This window comes from Mustela nivalis (assembly GCF_964662115.1).
Source record: "Mustela nivalis genome assembly, chromosome: 10".
In the NCBI taxonomy this organism is placed as follows: Eukaryota; Metazoa; Chordata; class Mammalia; order Carnivora; family Mustelidae; genus Mustela; species Mustela nivalis.
Window position 1 is genome coordinate 78,493,163 of NC_139029.1, and position 20,807 is coordinate 78,513,969.

Below are 20,807 nucleotides of genomic sequence, written 5' to 3' on the forward strand. Positions count from 1 at the left end.
GTAATAGAAGGGAAACCTGATCAAGTGCTCTGGGAAACCAGGAGAGAAATTATTTCTTGAAAGAGCAAGACTTCTCAGGGAGAGCCTAAGAAGCCGGGATAACCCTCCCTCCTCTCCCCCACTTGCTGTGCCAGAATATCTTGGTGGGGATTCTGAGCTGTATGGAAAAAATATCAGTCCCTACCACCCCTCCCCCCCCACCGACTGTAAAAGGGAAGACTACAGAATCTTCTTGGCTGGTTGGAATAAGAATATATACAGAGAAAGTATTATGTACATGTGAGAGGGGCAGGGAGAATCTCTGGGATATGAAAATTAAAAAAACACTGGATGAGAGGGACCAGAGAAAGATCTAGAAGACATTTAGCATAGGATTAAGGAGACAGATAAAAGGGAAATCTTGTCCTAAAGGGATCCTGTAGCAGTAGTTCTCTGAGCTGTGTAGCAAGATGGGGCCACCCCACGGTTGCTGAATGGGTTCCCCAAACAGCACTAGCTGGGGAACAGAATTTCGGCCTCCCTCCTTTTCATACATGCCGTGATTGTAATTATTACATAGGATGGTGGGGAAAATAAAGGCCAGTTAGAAATGGATGAATATATAACCTTAAATGTTTTATTTTTTGCTATCATTAAAATGATTTATAATTCAAAAAATTATTTCAAAGAGGTGTCATTGCATTGCCCGCGTGTGTAACAGAATCAAAGAGTGTCTGTGCAATTTGAATTCTGTTATATGCTCTTGAAAGAAAAAGGATTGAAGGAATGGGAAAAATATAAAGGATACCCTTATTCAAAGTTTAGTATCTTAAGTGACAGGGAGGAACCATAGAGAAATCTTTGCTATCACCATGAGCAGTTCCTTATTAGACCTTAAGTGACATCATATCTGTGAGAAAGGGAGTATGATTTAATCATACGAATGTAGGGTTCCTTAGCCTCTTCTGGTTTAGTGTCCATTTTCTTCCCATTGTGTCTGTTTAAAAAGCAGTACCATGAATATTGGAGGATTTATGGAAGTTAGGTTAACTTTTATGCAGCTGGCTTCCCGTAGACTTTTACACTAGTGCTAATGGTTCTTGAACATGATGCTCAGAATAATTGCGCATAATTTTCCTAACTTTTTTAGTATAGATCTCAATATAGAATTGAAATAATAGTAATGACAATAAAACCCCAAAACTGTAACTGTAGTTAGTTGGGAGCTTTATAGGTATTTGATTAGATGGTTAGTGGTTTTTACATGAATAAAAGAAAAGAGTGGGTAGTGTGATAGTTATTCTTTACTGGGGAGGATGGTTTATTGTCTCTGGTTAATTATGTTTTATGAGCATTTGGACAGATAATTGAAGTGTACCACCCATATGAAAATGCAAACAAAACCCAGAATGAGGGCACCTGGGTGGCTTAGTTGGTTAAGCGTCTGCCTTCAGCTCAGGTCATGATCCCAGAGTCCTGGGATTGAGGCCCACGTTGGGTTCCCTGCTCACTGGGGAGCCTGCTTCTTCCTCTCCCTCTGGCGCATGCGCACACACTGCCCCGTTTCTCCTCTCTCTCTTTCTGGCTCTCTCTCAAATAAATACCTAAAATCTTAAAAAAACAAAAACAAAAAAATTTCAGCACCTAGAATGATTGGGTAAGGTGTAGGTATGACTTTTTTTGATAGGATTTTGGTTTGTTTGGTTTGGTAAATGCCTTCTGCTGTCATGTGTTCATTTATAAATAGCTCTCAGTTTGCAAATAGAGACTTCTAAAGTACTTTAACATGTTAGGCCTACTGATGTAGTTAAATCAATAAATAAGTACTTACGTATTTGATAAGAGTGAAAATACAGTGCAGATTGTAATTATTATGAAACCTTTGAACACATACCATTTATTATAAGGCATTCGGGATGGAGAAGCCATATATGCTACTGCTAAGGTCTAAATGTTTATGTGTCCCCCCAACACCCCTGCCAGCAAATTCTTACGTTGAAATCCTTACCTCCAGAGGTGGTGGTAGCAACAAGTGGGGCCTTTGGGAAGTGAGGAGGTCTTGAGGTTGGAGCCCTCATGAATGGGGTTAGTGCTCTTATAAGAGACCCCACTGAGCTGTCTTGCCCCTTCTGCCATGTGAAATCTATGGCCTGGAAGTGGGTCCTCACCAAACCCTGCTGGTGCCCTGATCTCAGACTTCAGAACCGTGGGCAACAATAAGTTTCTGATGTTTATAAACCATCCAGTCTGTGGTACTTTGTTAGAGCAATACAAATGGACTAAAACACATATTCAGTGTTAGTTCATTTTATAATATTGGTCAGGACTCTTTGCTCTGGCCATTGAGATGAGGATCCTTTAGAAGTAAATATGTTTTCATGCTGTAATACAAGAGTTGTCGATTTAGAATATTCTTTTTCCAATATTCTGACCATACTGCAAAATGAAAGACCTGCTGCTGATGAGATACCAGCAGAATGGAAAGCCCATGTAAGGATATGAATGCCTGTTATTATCATTTTATTTAATAGACATGTACTGAGCACATGCTATGTAGCAGGCCTGTGTTAGGTCTGGGTATGGAGGGGGAAAATGTCCATGTTTCCCACCTTTACGAGGCTCACATTTCACTGGGGGAAGGAGACATTCATTTAAATTGCAGCTTTTTTTTTTTTTTTTTTTAAAGATTTTATTTATTTATTTGACAGAGAGAGATCACAAGTAGATGGAGAGGCAGGCAGAGAGAGAGAGAGAGAGAAGCAGGCTCCCTGCTGAGCAGAGAGCCCGATGTGGGACTCGATCCCAGGACCCTGAGATCATGACCTGAGCCGAAGGCAGCGGCTTTAACCCACTGAGCCACCCAGGCACCCCGTAAATTGCAGCTTTAACTGACAAAGACAAATACCATATGATCTCACTCATGTGGAGTTTAAAGAAACCAGATTAATAAAAAAGCAAACAAAAAGCCAAATCAGACCTATAAATACAGAGAACAAACTGAGGGTTGCCAGAGGAGGGGGGTGGGGGTGGGCAAAATGGGTGAGCGGGAGTGGGAGACACAGGCTTCCAGTTACAAAATGAGTAAGTAAGTCACAGAGATGAAGAGCACAGCATAGGGAATACAGTCAGTGGACTGTAATAGTGTTGTCTGGTGACAGATGGGAGCTCTGTTTGTAGTGGGCATAGCATAACATACAGACTTGTTGGATTACTGTGTTCTGCCCCTAAAACTAATACAATGTTGCGTGTCAGTATACTTAAAATTTTTTTTTAAATAAATTGCAGCTATAAAGGGGAGGAACTTGGCACTCTGAGAGCAGATAAGGGCGTACCTTATCTGGTGCCCAAGCCTGGAGAAGGCCTCTCTGAGAAAGTGAGGGTTGATCTAGAGCTGAATAAGTATGAGAGTTAACCTGGGAGTGGGGGGCAGGGTGGGAGGTGAGGGATAGGTTCTCCAAAGGCCTTGTGAAGGCCTGGAACATGGCACCTGTAAGGAACAGAAAGGTTACATAAGCTGGAGTTTAGCAAGTGAGGGCAAGTACCAGTTGAGGCTGGAGAAAGTAGGATCCTCATAAGAACTCTTGGAAACCATTGAAGGTTTTAAGTTGTGGGTAAGTGAGGAGGTGACATAATCAGAAGCAGCTTTTCGTGAAGATTCCCATGGAGTCCTCCAGTCTGTTTACAGATAGCCTTCTGGTTTGCTGACAGTCCAGAAAAGTGATGGTCATAAGCTAGAGAAAAATGGATGCTTTAAAAAGTAGGATTTCCACCATAGGACTCAGTGGATTGGATTATGGCACATAGTAGGAATGTACAGAAAACAAGTTATTAAAGGATGGCTTCTAGGTTCTGGCTATGAAATGTGGATGTACAATGCTATCATTCAGTGAGATGAAGAACCTAGAAGTTTTGGGGTCAAGTCATGAGCTTGGTTTGAGATGCCTTTGAAATTGTCGTACTGACAAGTAGGCAGTTGGCTGTGTACATCAGGAGCTTAGAGGAGAGATCTGGGATGGACAGTTAAACGTGGTATTTTTCTGCATGTAAGTAGTTACTGATGTCACAGGTATTGGTGAAATCACATAGGAAACAAGTGGAGAGCAGAGGGTCTGGTATTGAGCCTTAGGGAATTCTGTTACTTGGTGGCTGGAGAGAGGATGAAGCAAGGTGTTAGGGAAGCACAGGAAAGGAAGTATTATAGGGAGAAAGTGGTCAGTAATGTGAGTTCAGGTAACATGAAGGCCACATGTAGGCATCCTTGTTGACCTTAGTAATAGCTATTTCAGGGGGTATAATGAAGGTAGGGACAAGAACAGAGTGGGCTAAAGATCAAGAGAGATGAGAAATGATGATCGTATGGATACACCTTTCTAGAACTTTGTCCTTAAAGGGAATGGGGGAAAGGGAAGAGAGGGCAAGAGTGAAAACTGTTGGGTTAAAGAAGAGCTGGTGGATTTGTTGATTTTTGTTTCTACTGAAAACTTGAGCCTGTTTAAAAGCCAACAGAAAGATCTAGTTGCAGAGAATAAAGGATCTTGGGGAGCAGAAGACTCCCAAGGCAACCAGAAAGGTTGGATCCCAAGTGCACTTGTTGGAGAAGTTGGCCTGAGGTGGAAGGACAGATGGGTGAAGATGCAGGTAATTTGTGTGGTCAATAGTGTGATCCCATTTTCATATATTGGCTTCTGTAATTTTGTGAGGTCGGATGGGGGGTTATCTGTTGAGAATGGGGGTGGATGGTTAGAGGTTTGAAACCTGGGGAGGACTTGGAAAATGAGTGGTGGCATGTGAGAGGAGCAGCTGGGGCAGTGAGGTGGGAGTGCCATGCAGTGTTGAGGGCCCTCTGATCCCTCTGCCCTTTCTCACTCACCAGCCCCAATCCCTTCCGGTGTGTGGCACTTCCCAACAGTGCTCTGATTGTTTAGGGCTCATTGCTGAGTAAATAGTTGAGCAGTTCTGGGGTTGGAGTTTTGCCAGCTCTTGGCAGTGGAAAGGGAATGTAGGGTGTTAGTAAGAGTATTACTGAAATGATGGGCTCAAGGATCTAAGCTGATTAAAGAGGGAAGTAAAACACAGGAAAGGGCTAGCAGGTTGGGACAGAGCCAAGAAGTCAGTGGACTCGAAAATACTGTAATACTGAGCACACTTGAAGGGAAGGTCAGCAGGGGACTACTTGGGATGTTACTGTCAAGGCAGAAAATGGTGAGTATGGGACAGTAAATGTCCATGAGTGGTTGAGGTGGCATGGAAGAGGTGCTATTTCCCATGAAGGAAAGAGGGACTGGGTTGTTAAGGAAACCTGTACCTTCAGCAGAGTCATTCAGCAGAAGTCATTCAGGATGGTATCAGTGCTTGAAGATACTAGTGAATGGAGACCAAAGTCTCTGGCTGGGAGGAAACGTCCAGGAGGTTGGAACACAATACCAGTGAGGAGAGGGAGAGGTGGTATAACTAAGTAGCAGGACCAAAGTTTGCTGGATGTTTACTGGGGGGCAGGGGACTGGAGGAGCAGGGCCTGAAGGAGAGTATGAGGAACCCAGAGGACATAGGGCCACCTCCTGACTCCAAAGTGTGGGAGACCGGGCAGCCACGACCTGAGATGGCTGCAGGGAAGGGAGATGGTCCTCAGAGCATACAGGAGAGGCAAAGGATAGAGATCTGTTTCCTGGGCATGGAGCAGCAGCCCCTGGGGGATTACTAGAAAGGATTTGGGAGGTGCACAGAATAAAGGGCTGGGTCAGGTGGCTGCTGGGAAAGAACTTAAGAGCATGACAGAGATAGTCATGTGGTAGAGGATGGATTTCTGCAGTGGGGTCCACTTGCATGTGTGTGTTGACTAATGTAAACAGGGATGAGTTAGGGTCTTTAGTGGCTAGATAGTGGTCTTACTGCCCTTGGCTGGAGTGGTGACAGACCCAGCAATTGCATGCCTTCTTGCCACTGGGGACAGATGATGGTGGAAGCAGAAACTTAATGTGCACCACATGCCAAGTACTATTCTAAGTGTCCAACAAACATGTGGTTTATGCCCCATGACAGCCATGCCAAGTTACTACTGTTACCGCCATTTTTCAGGGAACTGAGGTTCAGGTACGGCTCATTTAGTAATCCGTCCCAGGTCACACAGCAAGCGTGGGAGGAGGTTTAGTGTCAAGCCTGTAACCAAGTCTATGTACACTCCACTGAGTTAACATGTACTTATTATTTTCCTACATAAGTAATTTTGATTTTTTAAAAACCTGAATGATAGACTGTTGAGAAGCTTATGTAGTGTTGAATGCAAAATTGGCTTTTTAGATACCAAAGATCAGTTCAGTCCTAGAATCCCAGAATCTTATCTTTGAGATGCTCTCAGAGACCCGGGTCCACCCCATTGAGGTCCCTTTACCACTTCATGATGGATGCTTGGGCACTTCTAAATTATTAGAAGGTTCTTCCTTAAATTAAGCTGAACTCTTCCCTCCCTGTAATTTTTGCCCACTTGTGCCATTTTGAATAATGCAGAATAAGTTCCCTCTTTCACTTTTCCACACCACAATGAAGATGTTTAAAGAATGCTCTTGAGTCCTTTCTAAGTAATCTTGTTCCCAATGGTATGTGATTAATTCAGAGTAAAGTAAGACTGATAAGTATCTTGATCCAAAGGCATGCTTTTATGCTGACTATAAATGAGCCTGAAGTTTTGTTTTGTTTTTTTTTTGTTATTCATATCTTCATTACTTTATTATCTCTCATTGGTTTGTGTAACTTAAAATTCTCAGGCTTCCCGTGTGTGTGTGTGTGTGTGTGTGTGTGTGTGTGTGTGTGTGTGTGTGTTGGGGGGGGGTATATAGCTATTACATCAAATCCTGTACTTAGGTATTGCCTTTAAAACATTTGTTCCTAGTATACTTTTTCTTTCTGATTGGGACTATTTCAGCTTATGAAGACAATTCTGAAACCTGATTCTGTTAACCCATTATATTAGTTATATTTCCCGGCTCTGTGTTAGATGCAGATTGAGTACCATGTGAATATTTGTAAAAAATGTTGCTAATAACAGACCAAAAAGAGAGAATCTTATAGGATAGCAGAAGGTATTTCTCAGGTCTGTTTCAGATGACTGATCTGCATGCTGCTTCTAGTTTTTCAGCTGGTTCCGGATTTACCTAATTTTGTTTTCCAGCCATGTTTGTTTATATTATTCATAAGGCTGTCATGAGGAACTTCCAGAACTTTCCTGGAATTAAGTTATCCTCCATTTGCTGACCTTTAATCCGCCAGGATTTGGCAGTCAGTTAATTATGGGAATAAAGGATAGGAAGGGGACTAGAGTGACTGAACTCTTCTAGACTGGAAGGTGGGGGAAGTGTGGTGGATGATAGTATCGTTCTCCGAGATACAGAATCCTGGCAGAAGGACTGGTCTGGGATTAAATTTGGCTCAGATCATATAGAGTCTATGGGGCCTCCAGGATGCCCATATGGAGCCATCCGGAGGGAAGGTGACCATCCAGGACTGGTATGCTGGGGGATGTTTGGTTGCACACAGCTGAAGCCATGTTGAAGGTGTGGGGCATATACCTAGGCAGAGTTTATAGTGTGCAAAGAAGAGGTTCTGTGTTGGGGCAGGGGAGGTAGTAGACATTGCAACACTGAGGGAGTTCATGCTTGACAGCCTCCATTTTTTGGTGAAATAATAAACTATATCTTTTGTAAGAGAGAGAGAACTGGAGATTTGAGACCAGTGAGTGTGTGGAATTAGTGTGGGAAACAGGAAAGGGAGCTCAGGAAAGGTGGGAAGAGGAATCCTACGCACGAAGAATTCTTCCCAGCTTTCCCCTTCCTTGCTGCCCTTAAGGACAACCCCAGAAGACCTTTCCCTCTTCATGTTAATGTTTTTACTGCTAACCACTATGCAGTGGTTCATGTTGTATCAGAATGGAACAGAGTGAGGTTGTCCATGTGTCTGGAGATGGCATTGGCAGTTCTGACACACTCCCTGGGGAAGCCCTTGTATTACAAGGGAATAATGAACACGGGAAATGAGAGTTACCTTTGTTTCCCCAAGTCAGTGGTTCTAGACTCCGCTGGTGGAACGGAGTCTTACACTTCAGCATTAAAGGGTTTGGGGATTTTTGGTTACTCTTATTTGTATCAAGAAAATCCCAAATATGTATCCCCTCTTAAGAGTTAGGACTGAGGGAGAAGATGGCCAGGACATTCAACATGTCATTATTTCATAAATAAATTATGTCATACTATAAAGTTACCTGATAGTTTCCAGCCACATTAGAACATTGGAGAAGTTCTGTGTTTCCTGATCCACATAACAACTAGCTTATTATCTCTGTCTGAGACTATATGTAGAGATCACCACTGTAAACGGATTTACTGGGATATTTTTGGAGTCTGGATACTAATAAAATAATAATTAACATTAAAAAAAAAGGGTTTGGGGATTTTAATAGAAGAGAAGATGCCCTGTTGGTTTATATTGAATACCCTCGCTATCTCCTCACTGTTCATGGGTCCTCTCTGCAGGGTAGTTACTATGCTGAAAGCAGGGAATATCCCCTTAGCACCATGAGCTTGGCACTCTGTGTGGTGGTTATCGGTTTCTTTGCTTCCCCACTGGCCTATAAGCATGTTCCCCATTTAGTATTCTGAGTTCTGGCCCAGGGCTGGTCTGGTGGACACGTGACAGATGTCAGATGAACTGTTGGCTGAAGTGAAGGCAGAGTCAGCCTGGCTACGCTGTTTCCCGTGGCCCTGCCTCTGAGAGTCCTGCTGGAGAAAGGCTGTTACAAGCTAATGGTGGAGAGGTGTACTTCAGACCTTTTTATGTTTTTCTTCTAGGAAAACTGCTTGAATTAAAGTCTTTGGAAACTGTCTTGGGAGAAAACATTCAAGTATCATTTGTATTCAGGAGGCCTCTGGAAGAGTTTCTTGGGTGTGAATCAAGATGGGCTAATGACATTGTAAAGTTCATGTCTAGACACTCCCTTGTAAATTGCCACAGAAATATTTCCCACTTTTGTTCTGGCTATTCCTTCCTAGGGTAGTATCCCAGCCACATGTAGAGGTACATGACCCAGGTCGAATACTTTCCTATTTTTACTGTGTGTGTTCTTCTGCTTAATAGTCACCTAACTCTCCAAGATTCTTAATCTATGTCAGAAATGAGAATTGTTTGGTTTTATCCATTTCCTTTGCTTCTTGCCTGATTCAGTGAATGAAGACTGGCATTTGCTTTCTACCAGAAGCTTTGTTTTTTTTGGAGGGGGGGGAATATATAGAAAAAATAAAAAAAATCATTGGATTTGTCCTTGCTTTGGCATGACTGATGAAGCAAGCAGCTGCTTAATAAGAAGCAAAGCTGGGAGTAGAACAATTTAATTAGCTTCTGTCCGTTGAGCCTTTAATAGAAGCCACAACTCGACTATATGGAGCTCTTTAGTTTTAAATGAAACATTTTTGCAAAGGGAGGCTCAACATGTATTCCAAAGACCCCAGTTAAATGAGAGTCTTTCTGTGAGAAATATAAAATAGCCAGTATAATAAAGACTTAACAAAAACTACCTTTTGAAAGGATGAGGAGTTTTTTTTTTCTTCTTCCAAATTGTTATTTATATTCTAGTTAGTTAATATATAGTGTAATACTTATTTCAGGAGTAGAATTTAGTGTTTCATCCCTTCACATAACACCCAGTGCTCTTCACAAGTGCCCTCCTTAATTCCCATCACCCATTTAGTCATTCTCCACTCACTTCCCTCCTTCAGCCCAGAGTTTGTTCTCTCTCTCTCTCTTTTTTCTCTATCTGTAAGAGTCGGTTATGGTGGGGTGGCTGGGTGACTTAGTTAAGCATCTGCTTAGGTCAGGTCATGATCTCAGGATCCTGGGATTGAACTCCACATTGAGCTCCGCATCTCCCTTTCCCTCTGCCCCGCCCCTTGTTTGTGCACCTGTATACACACACTTTCTCTCTTCCTCTCTCTCTCTCTCAAATAAATCTTTAAAAAAGGGTTTGTTACGGTTTGCTTCCCTCTCTCTTTTTTTCTGCTTTCCCATATGTTCATCTGCTTTGTTTCCTAAGTTCCATATATGAGTGAATCATATGGTATTTGTCTTTCTTTAACTGACTTCTTTTGCTTAGCATAATACACTCTAGCTCCATCCACATCGTTGCAAATGGCTAGATTTCATTCTTTTGATGCCTGAGTAATATTCCATTGTGTGTGTGTGTGTGTGTGTGTGTGTGTGTGTCTTTACCACCTCTTCTTTATCCATTCATCGGTTGTTGGACATTTGGATGCTTTCCATAATTTGGCTATTATTGATAATGCTGCTGTAAACCTCACGGTGCCTGTGCCCCTTCAAATCAGTATCCATTATATTGTTTGGGTAAAAACTCAGTAGTATAATTGCTGAGTCATAGGGTAGCTCTATTTTTAACTTTTTGAGCAACCTCCATGCTGTTTTCCAGAGTGGCTGCACCAGCCTGTATTCCCACCAACAGTGTAAGAGGGTTTCCCTTTGTCTGCATCCTCGCCAACATCGGTTGTTTCCTGTGTTGTTAATTTTAGCCCTATTGGTAGGGATGAGGTGGTATCTCATCATGGTTTTGATTTCTATTTCCCTGATACCAAGTGATGTTGAGCAGCTTTTAATGTGTCTGTTACCCATCTGTGTCATCTTTGGAAAAATGTCTATTCATGTCTTCTGCCCATTTCTTAACTGGATTATTTAGTTCTTTGGCTGTTGAGTTTGATAAGTTCTTTATAGATGTTGGATACTAGCCCTTTATCTGATACGTCATTTGCAAGTATCTTCTCCCATTCCATAGACTGCCTTTTAGTTTTGTTGATTGTTTCTTTCACTGTGCAGAAGCTTTTTATCTTGATGCAGTGCCAGTAGTTCATTACTGCTTTTGTTTCCCTTTCCTCTGGCGATGTGTTTAGTAAGAAGTTGCTACTGCCAAATCAAAGAGGTTGCTGCTTGTGTTCTCTTCTGGGATTTTGATGGTTTCCTGTCTCATGTTTAGGTCTCTGGTCCATTTTGAATTTACTTTTGTTTATGATATAGGAAAGTGGTTCAGTTTTCCCAACACCGTTTGTTGAAGAGACTATCCTTTTTCCATTGGATATGCTTTCCTGCTTCATCAAAGATTAGTTGACCATATAGTTGTTGGGGTACATTTCTGGGTTTTCTATTCTGTTCCATTGATGTATGTGTGTTTTTGTGCCAGTGCCATACTGTCTTTTTTAATTAATTATTTTTTTATTAACATATAACGTATTATTTGCTTCAGGGGTACAGGTCTGTGATTCATCAGTCTCATACAATTCACAGTGCTCACCATAGCATATATCCTCCCCAAACCCCCTCCACTCCAGCAACCCTCAGTTTGTTTCTTGAAATTAAGAGTCTCTTATAGTACTGTACTTTTTAATGACTACAGCTTTGTAATATAACTCGAAGTCCAGAATCGTGATGCCTCCAGCTTTGCTTTTCTTTTTCAGGATTGTTTTGGCTATTCAGGGTCTTCTGTGGTTCCATACAGATTTTAGGATTGCTTGTTCTAGCTCTGTGAAAAATGCTGGTGGTATTTTGATAGGGATTGCATTAATGGGTAGATTGCCTTGGGTAGTAAAGGCATTTTAATAATGTTTGTTCTTCCACTAGGAATGAGGAATTTCTTAATGGCAACTTATTTGCGTGTTTTTTTGTTAATGTACTGGTTAACAGTTCATAAAATGGATAATGTTGTGTAATACCTACTATGTTTTAATATATACCTTTAGCAAACATTAATGAAACAAATTCACACTATAAAGTTGAATTTTAACCAAAGTAAATAAGTAGCTCATGTCCAGCCACCCTCCAGGACTAGCAGAGAACATACAGAACCCTTCAGAGCAAACCATTCTCACATTGAAGATTAAACTCTCTACTCTCTTCTGGTTATTGGTTTCATTTTCTTCATTTATCTGCCCACCTGGCCTCCAGATCCCCATTTGCTTTAATCTTAGAAAAACATTTTCCCTTTTACATTTCACTTAGTGAATTATAATGATATTTAATTTATGTACAAAACTTTTATGTATTATTTGGTTAATATTAAACCTAGGCTAAAAGATGACAAATTAAATTTTTAATACCCTAAAACACATGTTGAATTAAAAAAAAAGTAAATGAGCAATAAATTTAATGGAATCTCATGGAGAAGAATTATAATATCAATATTTTTACTGAGCACACACACAAGAAAGAAAGAATGGGGAAATAACTCATTACAGACACATGAGTTCTGTCAGAAGGGGCCCTGTGGGAGCCTGATTCTTATTACAAGGTCCTGGTTGGAGGGGAATGAAGTGGGGTTATTGCTAGTGTAGTCAATGACTTGGTTTTTCTCTAGTGAATTGGCTTCAGTAGGTGACTTTATTTCTTCACATTAGGCAGCTGGAAATATGTATTGATTCATTTCCTTTTCATTTGAGGGTCAGCTGTATCAAAGATGGAGCCATTTCTAGAAATGCTATATTTGCTGGATATGAGCAAATGCTTTAGTGTCTTTCTTTTGGTTTGAATGTTCCTAAGATTTTTAGGATCCAAATAAAGTTCAGTTCAGTGAGCTGGAAAACATATTTTGAATGAGTACATATGCATATTATATATATGCATATTGCTGTTCTTCTAACTCTACCCTTAAAACCTGAAGCTCTTTTATAAAAATCTTTTATTTTAAAGATAAAAAGCCATGGTGGATTTTTGGTCCAAGGATGTGTGTGATTGCAGAATACTTTTTAAAAGTTAAATACTAATTAAAGCAGCAACAGTGGTATGGTTCTTTTCTAAGATGGTATTCTTCTTCCTAAGATTTTAATTTTGTTTTAAAATGTCATTTGTCTCACTGTACAATTAGTTTTTATAGTGTAATTATTTTTTGTTTTGCTATGTAGTTAATCTTAGTTTTATTATTATTTTTGGCCTCATTGTTTCTTAGAAATTATCTAATGGACTCATTTCATAGGTGAGGAAGTTGAAGCATAGAGAAATCAGGTGATTTTTCCTACGTTTAATTAAAAATATTACTAAAAGAATACCTTCAGTTATAGTACTTGAAATGCCCTCTTAATGCTAAACTCCTAAGACTTAGATAATGTTGAAAATCATGCTGTTAAATTTGCCTTCTAAAATTGATAATAGTGAGATATTTAGGATGATTTTTCCCTTTTTTTTTTAAATACAAATACAAGATACATGACAAATAGCTAATAAAGACTTAAAAATCCTTTAGTTTCTTTGTATTCTTATATTTGTGCTAAATTAAGATAAATTATTAAAAATATAAGCATGTATTGTTAAAATAAAAAAAATTAATTTAGATTTCTTATGAGCAATTTAAAGCAATTGATGCCCATCTTTTTTTCTTAACAGGTTGAAGAAATATGGACACCAACACCAAACTGGTCTTCAACAGTGTTATTACCAGTTTTTTCACCTTTCAGCTTCTTTTCTACTTTATAAGTTTCTGGTTTTCAGCAAAAGTTTCTCCAGGTTTTAATAGTCTCAGCTATGAGAAGAAGATTGAATGGAACTCAAGGTAAAGCATATGAAAATGTAACGGATTTTAAAAAGTTAGTTTAATGAAATAAAATTTTTAAAAGTATTTGCCTGCCCCAAATCTTTCATTTAAGATCTAATAAAGTTGAAGGTCAGTTTTTGTTTTTTTTTTTTTTTTAAATTTGACCTTAGGAATAAAAGGAAAGTAAGTAGATAGATCTCATACAAGAAAATTATAAAAATTCTTCTCCTGAAAGATGTAAGGAAAAACTGAACTTTCTGGGGAGGCGTGGGAAGGTTAAGGAGACTCCAGCTGACTGCAGAGGAGTCCTGTTTTGTGTTCTCCTCTGAAACGTTTATGATAACAAACATATGCTCTCTGGAAGTGATCACAGAAGTGAATGTTAGCTGGGTCTGTGAGCAGCCTCTATATGGTGTGAGCTGGCTTGGCCAGACTGAGGGCACTTACATGCTACTGGTTAGCACATCTGTATCTCTGTTTTAATGAACTTTTCATTATAATTCAGAGGCCATCAGAACCCATTTTTTTGTTAAATTAAAAATTGCTTTTTAGATTTTTATTTAAAACAGAAGAAAAATAAATGGAAAACGAATAGTACCTCTAAGGGTATAGAAATCTATGGGAGTTTTAATGAGTTAGCTTGCAAATTTTTTGTGTGTGCAACTCATTGACCTTTCACAGTGTTTCAAACACAAAATGACTCTGGTGACTGCTTCATGTGCTTGTGAACATTTCACCCGGATGTCACCGTGCTTTTGCACACTGCAGTGAATGGGAGCAGCTGTGGATGTATTTTTTTTTGTTTTAATTTACTTGAAGTTAATGCTGACTATAAAATGAATTCAGCAGGTCTCTAAAATTGCTTTAATTATTTTTCATTGCAATTTCCTTTGAGAATTAAGTTCTGCCAAATTCTAAGTATTTATTTGAGAATGGTCCTATCTGACTGGGAAGTGTCCTGTCTTTGAGCCGAATTGGTTTGCAGGCATGCACTTTTATAACTCAGACTGTGAATAAGACTTCAGTTGTTTCCTTTTGCACCTTACATTGATTTGTCTGGTTCATGCATGCTATAGCTCTTTTTACCCAAAAGTGGGAATTATTTCACCATGTAGTTTTGAAAAATAAGTTTTGGGTTTTTTTGGTCTGAAGAACAGTACTAAGATATTGTTCACAAGTGGGATACAAACCATCATTTTAAAAAACCCTTTCTCAGATGCAGATAGGTAGAAGAGGGAAAGAGAAGGAAGGGGTGAGGAGTGGGATGGGGAACAGATTTTCTGAGAGTAAATTTTGAACTATTTTCATTTCCCTTTCACCATGGTCAAGGTAGGTAAGGGCCTTTGAATCTTGGAGAGCAGCAAGCCAGAGGAATAAGGACGGTACAGAGAGATAGAGGCAAGATGAAAATGAAATGGTATGAAATTGAAAAATACTTTGCATTATTCAGTCTTATCACTGCCATTCTGCGGTGCACAGAATCGCTATTTGGGAAACCGAGTTCCTAGCTGAAAAAGGAGTCTGGGATTATAGAAGATTCATTACCCTATTTAAATGGCATTCTCTCTCAAATTTACTCCTGTTCCCACTCCAGCTTGGTTTACATGAGATTTAAGCTGTGAGGTGGAGTATAAAGAAAGAGAAAAGATGGGCTACTCTTTGAGTAAAATACATGTATATGTCTTGAAATCCTGCTTCCAGTCTTGAAACACCCAGATCAACACAACCCACATAATTCTTTTTTTTTTTTTTAAAGATTTTATTTATTTATTTGACAGACAGAGATCACAAGTAGCTAGAGAAGCAGGCAGAGGGCGGGGTGGGGGGGGGGGTGAAGCAGGCTCCCTGCCGAGCAGAGAGCCTGATATGGGGCTCAGTCCCAGGACCCTGAGATCATGACCTAAGCCGAAGGCAGAGGCTTAACCCACTAAGCCACCCAGGCGCCCCAAACCATATAATTCTTACTAATAATCACGAAAAAGTCTCTGAATAATGAGTGGTCTAAACCCTACTGCAGAAGAAGTACAGGAGGAAAAACAACTCACCAGAAAATTAACACCTGAGAGGTGACAGTTTAATTAAGCATAAGTGATAAATTACTGTACTAAACTGTTGTATTTTCAGGAAAAAAAAATATTTACAAGTATTATTTATATCTTATAATTAAAAAAACATTTTCTTCTATCCATTTGTTTTCCTATGGTATAGAAAGTCCTATTGTGTTAAAATACTCTTAATTTTAAAATCTGCTTCTCTAATTTTTAACTCTTGCCTGTTTGAACTATATTATTTCTATTGGTAATACCCCTACTACATAGGAATGATTAAATCAGTAACTTTAAATTGCTGTTCTACAATGGTCCTTATTTCCATTATCTCCCTGTCTTTTTATTAGCACAAACATTTCTTTTTAACCTTCTTAGAAAAAAAATATTTTCTTTTGGTTAGCATCTTGGTATTTCATTTTGGACAGTAAGGAATCTACATCTTGCTTTGCCAAGAATCCGATTTTAAAGAATAGACTGTGAAATGTTTACTAAACAGAAGTCTCTGAACATAGAGACTTTTAATGCAGAAGAGTAGGTAAGCACAGGATATTTGCTTTTCCTGATCCAAGTAAGATTTAACTTTTCTCTCATGAATTATATGCCATTTCCATCAGTTAAGGGCTTGTAATTCTTCCCATTTACCAGGTAACATTTTAAGTACAAAGGGAGTTTGAGGGCTGGGTATCAGGAACAAAAAGTTCTCATTTTTCCAAGGGGAAGCTTTTTGATGTAAGTTTATTAAACACTAAAACAAGTCAGTGAGAGGGCGAGCTTTCTGCTTTCACAGACTTTTTGAATGGCAATAGAAAGCTGGTTGTATGATTATTTAGATGGACTGTCTTACTTGACGTAAAGGAACTTATATCCTTAAACAGCCATGTTTGGAATATAGGTACGTTTGGCATGAAAATTCCAGACTTGTAAACCAGATAAATTGGGGTTAACTATTCACACTTCAAAATGATTCTTTGGTATTGCAAAGTATTCTTTCTCAGTGCCTTTTAATTAGTGAGGATCTTTGAGCATTTAAATACTATTTGATTTAATATGATATATCTATTTAGGTCCACATCATCTATTAGATCCAGCATATTGATTTTTCAAGTTACAGTAAGATTTTCTAGTATCAAACTTCATATTGGTTGATATATGTCACTGTTAAAGGTTTGGGATCATATTTTAGACAGAAATTTTTTATATCCTATTAATTTATAAAAAAATTTTTGCTGTTCCTTCTTATCCTTTATTCTAATGAAGAGAAAAGAAATTTCATTACTTGTAAACTTTTTCATTGTGTGAGTAAATATATTATATCCTGTGTACACTTCTTTAAGTAGCATATCAGAGAGCTTGGGTGTTGGTTGAATCCAGTAAATAACTAGCAAGATATGTTCACAGAAACTGATGTTTTCCATCTAAACCTTATTCCTTCTATAAAAGAAAATTCAGCCTGGATCTCGTGAACATTTTGCTTTCACTTGAGTGTTTCTTTTAAAAATAGATTTTCTGTACAAATTCATGGTCCTCAATTTTTCTATTTAGAAGTGGTTTCATAATAATGATAAAAAGAGACTAATAATAGCTGCTCTAGCTTTCTTATGGGTTGGTTACAGGAATCAAGTGCAGCAAGCATGTGAATGTGCATTTAACACTGAAATCTCCAATGCAATACATTTTCATTTCACAATCCATTCAAATTCTGATTCAAGGCTATAGAATTGGTTAAGGTCAGTAGATGTGGAAGATACTCCTCACTGACTGGACCAGGAAACTAATGCTGCGGTGAGGCTGTTAGGGCTGGAACTCAGAGCAGGGTGCTGGTTAGTGGACTTGCCGGTCACAGTCTGTCTATATCAAAGGCTGCCAACTGCCTCACCAGATATGCAGGCACCCCTGCTTTGGAATTTTTAACAAATAAGTGATTCCATAATTTTCTAGCAGAAAATTGTAGACCTGGGCATCCTTTTTTTTTTTTTTTAATTTTTTCAATTTATTTATTTTCAGAAAAACAGTATTCATTATTTTTTCACCACACCCAGTGCTCCATGCAATCCATGCCTTCTATAATACCCACCACCTGGTACCCCAGCCTCCCACCCCCCGCCACTTCAAACCCCTCAGATTGTTTTTCAGAGTCCATAGTCTCTCATAGTTCACCTCCCCTTCCAATTTACCCCAACTCCCTTCTCCTAACACCCCTTGTCCTCCATGATATTTGTTATGCTCCACAAATAAGCAAAACCATATGATAATTGACTCTCTCTGCTTGACTTATTTCACTCAGCATAATCTCTTCCAGTCCCATCCATGTTGCTACAAAAGTTGAGTATTCATCCTTTCTGATGGAGGCATAATACTCCATAGTGTATATGGACCACATCTTCCTTATCCATTCGTCTGTTGAAGGGCATCTTGGTTCTTTCCATAGTTTGGCGACGGTGGCCATTGCTGCTATAAACATTGGGGTACAGATGGCCCTTCTTTTCACGACATCTGTATCCTTGGGGTAAATACCTAGGGGCATCCTTCTTGCTATTAGTTCCAAAGTAAAGTCATAGCCCTTGGATTTCTAAATGATATTTTTGTATTATACTCTTAGATATACTCCATTCCTATATTTAAATGCTTCCAGATTTAACTTCTTCAAAATGTTAAATGTCTTGCCAGAATTACAGTTTATTGCAAAGAATCTAAAATCTTTGTATGTATTTTGTTTCATTTCAGGGTAGGATCTACATGCCATTCTTTGGTGGTTGGGCTTTTCGGCCTATACATTTTGTTTTTTGATGAGGTTGCAAAGGCTGATCCACTCTGGTAAGCTGTTTCTTTCCAATATAGTCCATTTGATTTATGTTTTGGTATTAATTATTAATAAGAACATCTCCTACTTCAAAATGGAAAATATATCGATGGTGCATGGTTTATTAAAATGCTTGTGTTCAGACATACTTCAGCAAGGTGCAATAAAAGGATTTATTTTAGATTTGAATACAAATAATGAAGGCCACTTTGTACTAGTATCCCAATTGTTACCCAGGACAGGGAGAATATGATGATGATGTATATATTTATACTGAGTTAGTGAGTAATACCAAGTTGTCGTAACCACTGTTCAGAGCAAAAATGAGTTAACTGTTGAGTAGGATAGTCAGCTTGGATAGTAATCTAAAGACTCAGTCTTGTGTTGAACCCATCATTTGTATAAAAGTATAAAAGGTATAAAAATGAGGATTAAAGATGTCCATGTAAGAGGAAGTTAGTACCACATGAGAAGATTTGAAATACTAATAATAACAATGTTCAGCAATAATAGATAATTTCTAAGATGACTCTTTTTGAAAATTTTAAATGTCATTTCAATGGCAGAGATATTGCAAACTGTATTTCCAGGCCTTATATAAGAAGGCTTAGTTTGGCTTAGTTTGAGAGATAAGGTATGTTTTCAGAAAGCACTGCATAAGGATGTAGTAGATGTGGGCTCTGGAGGATGTGGGACAATGTAATTTTTGATCATTTTTTTTGCATTAATGCCATTTTGATAAATATGGAATTATGCCCATTAGAATTCTACCAGTATTGGTAAATTTTGGTATTTATTAAATAAATACCAAATTTATTTGGTAGGAATAGGTATTTTTCAAAGTGAATCAATTTAGTGAATGTAATTCCATGATGAGGTTTTTTATGTAATCTACCGAAACCATTTCTAAGTTTTTTCTCCTAATTTTATTGTTATAATGATGGTCAACAGAACCAGTTCTTTTGGGAGATAAATTTTATGACAAAGATTTACTTCACTGGTCTATTTTTGTCCTTATCAGACTTTTATATAGTATGATTTTTTATCTTTTTACATTTTCTTTGGTCCTGCAGTTTATTTCAGGTTCTGTTTTCCTGGGTCATATTTGCAGATCAAAATTTGTAAAGAAGATAGGACTTCTGCTAAACCTTCCCATTTGCAGTTTAGCTGTTATCAGATTAATTTTGTGTTCATTTCACCAGTAGTTTACATTATAAACCAGATATTTGTTTTTTTGAGTAAAGACAGTTATTAGGGCAAATTGTAGGGACTTGATATTGTATACATGTTGAAACTGCAGGTTTAAACTGTCCTGTTCCTGCCATTTTCCAGTTATATGACAATAGACAGATCTCTCTAGTCATCAGTAAAGTGATACCAGTATATTGCTTCAAGATCAGGGGCAGGCTGGATGATTTCTTGAGTATTTGAATCTCTGATTTAGAAAAAGGAATAAAAACAAAAACAAAACGAGCCAGCATCTGGAAATCTATTTGAATCTTTTCACAAATAAATCCTTTGAGAACACATTTATAAAATGTTATCTTTTGGTAAAATTATTTATATAAACTTTTAGTTAATATAAGAAATTATGATTATTTGTGTAGTTAGAAGTATATCAAGCTAACCCAGGGTGTGGTACAAATGACAATTTACTGTTCAAGAATCTATAGAAATCATTTTAATTATGTTTCTCAATAGAAAAAAAAATGTAGCTGTCATCTGTAACCCATGTGCTAAAAAAAGGGAATCTTTTTTTTTTTTAAATATTTATAGGGGTGATTCATCGCTTGTGAAAGTGAATATCTCTATTGCTACAGGCTACCTCATTTCTGGTATGTGATATGTTGGCCACTGTCTCTTTTTACAGTTCTCATGGGATTTTACAAAGAATACATAGTCTATGCTTTCAGTTTATTTATTTGTGAAGCCACTTGTAGGACCCATAAGGGGAAGATTTATCTGCTGTGATGATAGAACATGAAACATTTTTCCTGTTGGCTGTCTGGTTCTCTTTGATGGTAGAACAGCAGAGTGGGGCCTCAGTAAGGCCTGATTTTTTTTTTTTTTTTTTTACTAGCAATGGTCCATTTTTTGCCCCGAACGGTCTCTCAGGTGGAATTCCTGGGAAGCTAATGAGGTTTAAGCATCAAGATTTCTCTCACTTGAAATGGGTTCCTGTGCTTGCCGTTTTATATTGTTTGGGGAAGTTCGCAAAGGGAAACTGTTTGAGCCATAATCAGTTAAGATCATGGACTCTTTCTACTCCATGTTTCCCTCTGTCATATTTCTCCTGTGGGATGGGGTTGAAATAGCCCTTTATACTATGAGATAAAGGGGAAATTAAGTGAGAATATACGATTTGAACTTTTTGAAGAGACATTCTAGACCATCTCTGTCAGGCAAGAGAAAA

At 38.4% G+C, this 20,807-nt stretch overlaps 1 protein-coding gene across 9 annotated transcripts in view; it reads left to right on the forward strand.

Annotated features, from left to right (window-relative positions):
* Positions 1-20,807, forward strand: part of LOC309843334 (TLC domain-containing protein 4-like) — a 106,580-nt gene that overhangs the window by 44,961 nt on the left and 40,812 nt on the right. For 8 of the 9 annotated variants that reach the window (XM_082688754.1, XM_082688758.1, XM_082688760.1 and 5 more), the window contains 3 exons: positions 13,399-13,564; positions 18,319-18,408; positions 20,171-20,229. In XM_082688754.1, the coding sequence (XP_082544880.1) occupies positions 13,410-13,564; positions 18,319-18,408; positions 20,171-20,229 (304 nt within the window). In that variant the 5' untranslated portion in view covers positions 13,399-13,409. Of the gene's footprint in view, positions 1-12,999; positions 13,021-13,398; positions 13,565-18,318; positions 18,409-20,170; positions 20,230-20,807 lie in introns of those variants that run through there. The other variant, XM_082688757.1, reaches the window with a different exon arrangement.